The sequence below is a fragment of the Strongylocentrotus purpuratus genome, unplaced genomic scaffold (genome assembly GCF_000002235.5).
Source record: "Strongylocentrotus purpuratus isolate Spur 01 unplaced genomic scaffold, Spur_5.0 spur5_scaffold_7, whole genome shotgun sequence".
Taxonomy (NCBI): domain Eukaryota; kingdom Metazoa; phylum Echinodermata; class Echinoidea; order Camarodonta; family Strongylocentrotidae; genus Strongylocentrotus; species Strongylocentrotus purpuratus.
In genome coordinates this window covers 9691886-9700350 of record NW_022145613.1, presented here as the reverse complement: position 1 = coordinate 9700350, position 8465 = coordinate 9691886, and the positions used below count along the sequence as shown (strand labels likewise).

Here is an 8465-nt window from a genome sequence, read left to right as displayed (position 1 = left end):
ACCTAATCGCTGGGCGATGCCTAATTCCAGCAGCGACCGAGCAGGCTACTGATCGGTCGGTCGCTGCTCTGATTTGTGACCATAGCTTAAACTGTGAACCCTGTGGAGCTTACAGGGAGCTTATGTTTCTGAGATTGAGTCCATCCCCTTACCACCACCATCGCCGCTGCCACCACCACCAGCATCACTACCACCACCATCACCAACACTGCCACCACCAGTACTGCCGCCACCACCGAGGCCACTAGTCAAATGTTTGGAATAGCAAAGATGGACCGCAGTATAATTATATTGTCGATAATGTGTAATGTAGTATATAACTATAAACAATTCACGTATTAAAGCATGTCCTCGTTGTGTCATTATGTAGGACTATGATAATGATGTTTTCTAACACAAGATAGGTATGAGCAGCTTTAATTTTTCAATTGCATATGACGATAAGACTCCAAAATGAATATTACGCAAGTTAATGGTTTGGTGGTACACTTTTTACCTCAAATAAAGAACGATTAGAAAGCAACGTTCTTTAAAAGACTCTACTGCCATAGCGGATTTTTTTTCGGGAGGTGAGGGGAGGGGGGGGGGGGTTACAGCAGGCTAATTTTGGTATAACTCAATTAGACGGAAAATGCCCATTTCCTGATTGTGTTCTTGCCTCCCCCTTTCAAATAGTAGGCTCCTATAAAGGCCTGAACAAATCCTATCGGAGAATCCTGCTCATTCCCTCCGCGCTGTACTGATTCCTTTGTGGATGCGCCTCTACTATAACCCAGGGGTGACTTCCTAGCCATATACATAATCAGGCACGGGGGCGTCGCTAGAGAAAGGCTTCGCATTGTCAAATTGCTCACAGCTACCAGCCCCCCCCCCCCTCTTTCTCTCCCTCTCTCCTGACAATTTATTCTACCAATAGTCGGGCAATCGTCATCTCATTTTGATCTTTATCTTGTATAATTAATAAATACAACAAAATGGTATATGATTGTGGATACCGCTTAAATAAAAGGCTTACGTGTCGATTTATTTTATTTTATAGAAACATTAATTTTTGTACTAAGGCAACAGGGAACAGCCCTCCCCCGGAAAACTGCCCTAATTACTCTGCTATCAGTGATAATCAGTATTAATCATTATTATAACGATTGCACGTGTGATTGTTTATGTCTTTTTATGAGCTTTGTTACCATTGCAGCTTGAACAACTCTAGATCTATAATAATATTTTTGACGTATATAGTGTGTTTTATCTTTATTGTTATATAGAGCTACGTATTTGTTTTAAAAAATGCCCCACCTCTTTATATCATAGCCCGTCGCACACGAGGCGTTATTTCCATTACGTTATTACCTGCGCTATTAAAACCCGTAAAGGCAATCAATAAAGGATTTTATAAACTGTTCATTCTACTTTCTGTTCGACATCGTTCTTATATTCATGGCGCATCAGACGCCACGTCAGGCAGTCATTGGAAACCTCGGCTTACGTCATTACACCTCGTGAATCGTAAAATAGTGCATTAAAAAAAATGGTATCATGATTGTACGATTTACGGTAATATATTAAACAGAATTTAAAAATATGCATGATAATGCGGCGAAATTGCATTCTTATCGTTGTAGCAGTAGCGGATCCAAGGGGGGGGGGGGCCGGGGGCCCGGCCCCCCCCCTTGAGAAAAAAATCATGTAAAATCACGTGATTTTTACCTTTTTTGGGGTTGGGCCCCCCCCCCCCTGGCGCTCAAAAGGGGGGGGGGGTGCAAATTGAAATTTTTTTGAGAATCAAAAAAAAAAAATGTGCTCACTACCACCCCCCCCCCCCCCCCCCCCCCCCCCCCTCAGCGAATTTTTGGCCGGCGCGTTTTTCAAAAAAAAGTTGGGCCCCCTCCCCTAAGAAATCCTGGATCCGCGCCTGCGTTGTAGCTAGGGTGAACAAAATGTCACCCGTAAATTTGTTTTCGTAGCAAGTTTCAGACTATATTTAAAAATGAATTGTCTTGAAATTCTGGATTTGAATAGCCTTTTTAATGCTTAAAGTAGTAACTGGATCAATACTAGGCTAATTTTGCATTTCGGGTTCTTGTTCAGTAGGAGAAAGTATGTTTCACATGTGTTACGGTGCACTAACGAGTACGTTTTGTGTTATCATTTTGATTACTGGAATAAATTCATTTATATTATAAGATGTTGATTGTCTGTTTTACACTGAATAAAGTTTCGGGCAAATACCGTGAGCACAAATAATTATATTTTGGGAACAGAGAGAGAGAGAGAGAGCAAAAAAAAAGGACGCTCAGTCACTGCATTGTATAGGGTGGCCTTCCCAAATTACCCTCGTACTGAAATCCAGCTTTGTATCGCATGCAAATTAAACAAACAATATAAAAAATCAAAATCAACGATATTAATAGTTTATTGTTAATAGTTTGCACCCCCCCCCCCCCGCTCCCTAGCCCCGTCTTTTGATAGTGACCTCTTTTGATATCTTCATTAATTCATAAGTTGTTTGCTGCCATCTGCTGCCCGCCAAATTCAACACTTTATTTTGTTGTCGATCCGGAGTGACAAGATGTCTCATAAAACGAATTCTACACTTCTTCCGGCTCTCCGGATTAGGACGATCATGAAAAGTTCCCCGGAAATTAGTGCAATCAGTCAAGAATCATTGTATTTGATTACAAAAGCAACGGTAAGTCTGGAGTTTAAGTAATGTCCCGATGTATTTTTTTACGGGCCATGTTCACTGTGGTCCCAGTAATTCTTTTATATGTGGCTTTTTTTAGAGTCATTGGCTAAATCGTCGCGCGTCGCCGCTGGACCGGCGGCGTCGTTGCATGATGCCATATGCTGCCTGCCCCAGTGCCTAACCCCATAAATCGTGTTGGGCCTTAAAGGCATCGTTTACCAATGTTATCAGTGTCTGTGATATGGTGTAATAATATTGAAGCCCTAACTAAGTAAAAGTAAAAAAAATTGCACTTCAAAATGATCAAAAAGTGCCTCAAAAAAGTAAAAAATCTTGGACTTTGGAGTGATGACCGACCATAGACTTGCCTTTAGATAGGCAAATTCGTGCAAAAAAATATATTAAAAAAATTGACTTGAAAACACATCAGACAATTAGTCTGAACCGAGTCAGGAGCAAATTTGAAGAAATTATATTTTTAAATGTTGTAAAACCAAAGATATAAGAAGAAAACTGACCAAGTATCTGTACTAAAAATTGTACATGTAAAATTGGTTGTATACATTCGACAGCTGAAAATGACGCGCACGGTTGCATTACGTGCGTTCTCGAATCCAAAATCATACTTCACACACACACTCTCGCCATACCGCGAATGGTCCTTCGTGGGGAGCTAGCCGGCTGAGAGTTACTTTGCAGCGATACCAACGCAGCTTCGGAGCTCCGCAGAGCGCCATTTTAGTGGGACTCGGAAGGGTTCGCGTGGGAAGGCAGCGGCCTAGCTTTTTGCCCAAACAACGCTAGATCGGCTGCTGGCAAAATGAAAATAACTAAGATCGAGAACATCGTCGGTTTCTTAACTTTTCAGTGAGATAATTCTGAATTCTAATTGAGACTATATAATCAATTGAATCGACAAAGAAACCTCGGTAGAACTCTTATAACTATACAAAAGCTTGTTTATTTCTTCATTTGACATTTTGTTTTCGACCATTTTTTCGTGCGCGAGTCAATGCAAACTATGTATTACCAAACTTTCAACACGCAAGGAACGGGGAACACTCGCGGACCTCGTATCAAATTTGTTGCAAAAAAAAAATTCAAGTGTGATTTTGAAGCAGTCTAGAATATTGGCGCTGCAATGCGCAGAAATATACTTGAAAGAAACTTAATAAATCATACCTGAATTTTCAGAAAATCGTATTTGTATTAGTGTACCTAGATGTGACTTGTTTATAACTCAGATTTTATGAAGATTTGTCGGGAAAAAATGTCAATTATTTCCGTTTGGTGGTCATTTCTAGGCTAATATTTAAAAAGTTATTTCAGTAATGGGCTCGATGTTTCTCTTATCACACTCGCATGTTATTTCTACATAGATTAAACATAGGATGGTTAAGGGTAAGACCGGATAACATTATAAAAAAGATATATCCTTCCAACCTCCCATATCCAAGTTTTGGGCTGATTATTGCCGACCCACCGCAGCAAGGCCATTCAGATTGTCGTACGCGAGCGAAGCGCCCTCTAGTGCCCCATGAATGTGCCTACTTTAGAGGTCTACTCGTTTTTCCCCAATAGACTGTAGGCCTAGTGTTTATGAAAACTGTTAAGAAAACACAAAATTTGATTTCGATTTCCAATCATATTCATAAATATCTTGATAATCAAACGGGCGATCGGCTTGTAAAACTGAAAGTCATGGGGTTCCTGACTTGAAATGACTGACCTAAACGTAAAGGTTTATAATTATCATTGCAGCATGAGCTAAATCCAGGATTTTGTTGCAGAATCTGAGACAAAATTACCTGATCCCTTCAATATCTAAAGAGATGACGCTGCCACTTTCTTGTCTTCTTTGTCTGTTTGTTGACTTGTTGTAGATCTACACTGTACGTATAGCTGAAACTTGAAAGTCTTGAAATTGTGTTGCATTTGCAAAAACAAAATTATCTATATTCTCAGTGCCCTTGTCACTGAAGAAGTTAATTTTCACTTGAAAATGATGAATAGGAATGAAATCTGAACTTGAATCACTCTGAAAAATGTTATCATTAGATTCTTACAAATACATTGTTTATTGGCCATTACCAGTAGTTCTCTTGTAAATGATACATTGTAATGAAATTCAAACTTAAATCACTCTAAATCATTACAGAAGTATTTTGTAGGTTCTCTTGAAGACTTGAATTGATAGATACAATGTAGTACTTATGAAACTTAAACTGAAATAAGCCTCTACCCTGAATTGTTTGATTCTTGCAGGAGCTGTTTGTTGGTTGCCTAGCCCAGGAATCACTCAAGAAAAGTGCCTCCCCTCGTAACGTGGTCTACAATGACCTGGCCAATGTAGTCAATGACGAAGAGGAGTTCCAGTTTCTTGCAGGTGAGTTGTGGCCCTGATTGCTGTTTTTGTTCATGTTTTTTTTTAAAGAAGAAGTCCACCTGGACAATATTCCTCCCAATGACACAGTGTAAAGTTCATTTTGGAAAGGTGATAGTTTGTACACAAAATTAAAACAAAAATCCCCTTCAGATTCCCCAACATATTTAAATGCAATGGTGATAAAACTGTAATTGAGAGTTTAATGATTTCGCACCACTTTTTATTTCATTTTGAATCTTAAATTAATCTTTTAAGGCTTTTTTACACATGAAGTGGAAAAGAGACTGAAAGAAGAAAAAAATGCTGCATCAAAATAAGTATATGACGTGTAAATAAATTGAGAGGAGGTGAAAAGAAAAGTTGCAGAGAATACAACAAAGACCCCAAAGCCTTCTAACCTAATTGTGTTTTAGCTATAAAAATATGTAATGCTAATTTTATTTTGCCACATTACCATGTCATGTGAGAGCAAGGCTTTTCTTGTAAAGAACTGTGGTTTAACCCCAGTGTTATTGCACTTATTGTACAGTATGCATTCTTATCTTTATAATATTAGTTAATGTTAGTTTTTTTTAATTATTAGCAATATTATTATCAATATTTAAATGATCATTTTTCTTCTTCGTTTGTCTTTTTTCTTGATAGATGTCGTACCTACAAAGATTTTGGCCTCAGAGTACCTTGAGATGATGAAGCAACAGGAACAAGAAGGGAATTCTGGGAATGATTGATTGACCTTTGCCCCTTGGCTCAAAAGCTAAGTGCTGACCTGCAGTAAAGACATTTGATGTGACCTGCTTGGTCAGCAGTGCTATGGTATTTTTTATAATGAATCAAGAGCAGCAGACACGTATGGATGACATTTACCAGATTAGTCATGTGACCAGTCACATGACTTCTTTTCTCTTTTTTTCTCCAACTGATGTATCCATTTTGAAAGAAATATTACATGGGGTGAGGTCACTTTATTTGCACACAGTGGTCCAAACATGACAGTTCAAATAGTTTATGAGGAAGACTGAATGGATTAAATGTGAAATAACCCCTTCCAAATTTTACAATTTCATTCATTTTTATTAGGTAATACAAGCACTCTGGTCTTTCAGGGGTTGATAGTAGAGCTACATTGTACATGTTAACTAGTCATTGTCTCATTCAGTCTATCCTCTTTTGCAAGATTTGTTTATTGTATATTTATTCAATTCCCTGTTTCCTGATGCAAGTTTGAATGGTAGAGAAAAGTGGTAACACTGAAGCAAATTTGTCATATGAGGACTGTTTCAGTAGAAACGATTTAAATACACTGCATTGCTAATATAATTATACATTTAGTATACTCTTAACAGAGATACAGAGCTGCCAATCATTTTGATGTTCACTAATTTAAAAAAAAAATATTCTGGAGGTTTTGTACAGATTTTTGTTTTCAAAGGGTTCAGTTCTTGTAATAATAATAATAATAATGATAATAATAGCTAGTTCTTATATAGCGCTTTTCAGGACCAAAGGCTTTACAGATAAGTATATTATTACCCCGGTCATTGGATTCAGCCTTACCTCTATTATATTTATGTTATGAATATACTGTCCCAATTAAACATTTAATGATTGGTACCCTCTGTTTAGTCTTTTATACCATTACCAAAATGTTTCAGTCAAAGTTGGCAGCTCTGTGTAGAGAAGTACATTTAATGCATTGTGGCCAGTAAGTAGTACCACCTAGTTCCCCAAAACACCATGGACGGTATTTAAAAGCACTTTGTATCCAGTGGAAAAAGGTGCTATATGAATTGCAACTATTATTAAAGGTATAGACCAGTTTTGGAAACGCCCCCCTCTCAAAAAATTGAAACCGAAGCTCTTATTACCAATGATGTGAAAGAATATGTTTTTGACTGATATGTGATGATACAAATTTTGCCGGGAAACCGTCTACTAATTGATATATTTGGTAAATTATTATATCTATCCGGACCGGATAGATATCGCGCACATGACGCGTTGTCACATATACATCTTTAGTTGTACATTGCTTGTAACTTTACCAAGACTGGGCCAATTTTCTTATCATTTTGATGATTCCAGAACTTTGCAGTACACACCAATACTTATATGCTAGATGATCATCCTTTTCTGATCGATTCTACAACGTTTCTTTCACAATGCAATCGCATGACCAGAACTGGTATTATTTGATTTGCAGTTTTGCACCGTGCTTGTAAATTCTGCATTAACGACATCAAGGATTGGATTATGAAAAAAACATTTGAATTCAATATTTCTTTTATTGAGATCTTCATAGTCATGCTTTTTGTGGAATAAAGAATCTATTTATTCTTATTACTTTGGTCTGCTCATGATCAGTTTCTGCGATATGATCTGAATGTAAAATATGTACAGAATAAACAAAGTGAAAATGTAATATTTGTAACTTAGTATTGTGTTAATCTTTAAGTAAGGTAATCTATCGTGGCATTGTCTCCCAACTGGGATATTAATTAGAACAGTTTTTCCACGCATCTCTGTTCTCTGCCATTCTAGTACACTCTTGCATTGATAGTCCACTCCGCTCTTGATGTTCTCTTCCCAGTTGGGTCTTCGCTACCCTTGTGCAGAATTGTGTAACGCTGTTATACGCTTTATACATTCTAATGGTGTGTAATCAGCATTGGTTAAATACAGCTTTTCCCCCTCCCCCCCCCCCCCCCCCCTCCCCTGACAGGCCCAGGGGAACCTTAATGATAATGACAGCTTACCAGGAATGTTGGGAGAGGTGCTTTGGAGGTTCTTGTATTCATTTTATTGGGGGGGGGGGAGGGGATTGAGCCCCAGTGACCCAGTCTAAGAAGGATTCTGCCCCTGAATAATGAACATAATTTTCCTTAGTATGATATTCAAGAAGTCTTTAGACTAGAACAATAATATAATATTTTGTGTGCGTGTGTGAGAATTTAAGAGAGTCTTAGGAGGGCCTGAAATATACAATTGTCATCTTTAGTCCAGAATACCTGTACCATGTATTTCACTTGACGGACCACAGTTTATATGTTTTACTTCACTTTCCCTACCCAATTTTCTCTCTCAAATTGTCCCTCTCAATCCATCTCTCTATCCCCCCTTCCCCTCTATCTTTTTGTTTATCTTCTCCCCCTCACACATTTACTCTCCGACTCCCTTGTCTCTCAACCCCCACCCCCCCCCTCTCTCTCTCTCTCTCTGTATCTTTCTCTGTCTCTGTCTCTCTCTCTCTCTTTCTCTCACGTCCGTTATCTCCCATCACTTTATCATCCTCTCTCTTTCCACTCCACCTCTCTTTCTCTCAATATACTCCTTTATTTTAGTGCACTATGAACCATTTAGAGACACACAAGCAAGTGAAGAGATGCTACAGCT

General features: G+C 38.4%; 1 protein-coding gene across 1 annotated transcript; it reads left to right on the top strand.

The window, feature by feature from the left end:
• The first annotated feature begins 2501 nt into the window (after window positions 1-2501).
• Window positions 2502-6456, top strand: LOC584991 (chromatin accessibility complex protein 1). Its single transcript, XM_030974847.1, has 3 exons — window positions 2502-2689; window positions 4952-5072; window positions 5718-6456. Exons 1-3 carry the CDS (start codon window positions 2570-2572, stop codon window positions 5801-5803), a joined length of 327 nt encoding a protein of 108 aa, XP_030830707.1. The 5' UTR covers window positions 2502-2569; the 3' UTR covers window positions 5804-6456.
• The last annotated feature ends 2009 nt before the right edge of the window (window positions 6457-8465 follow it).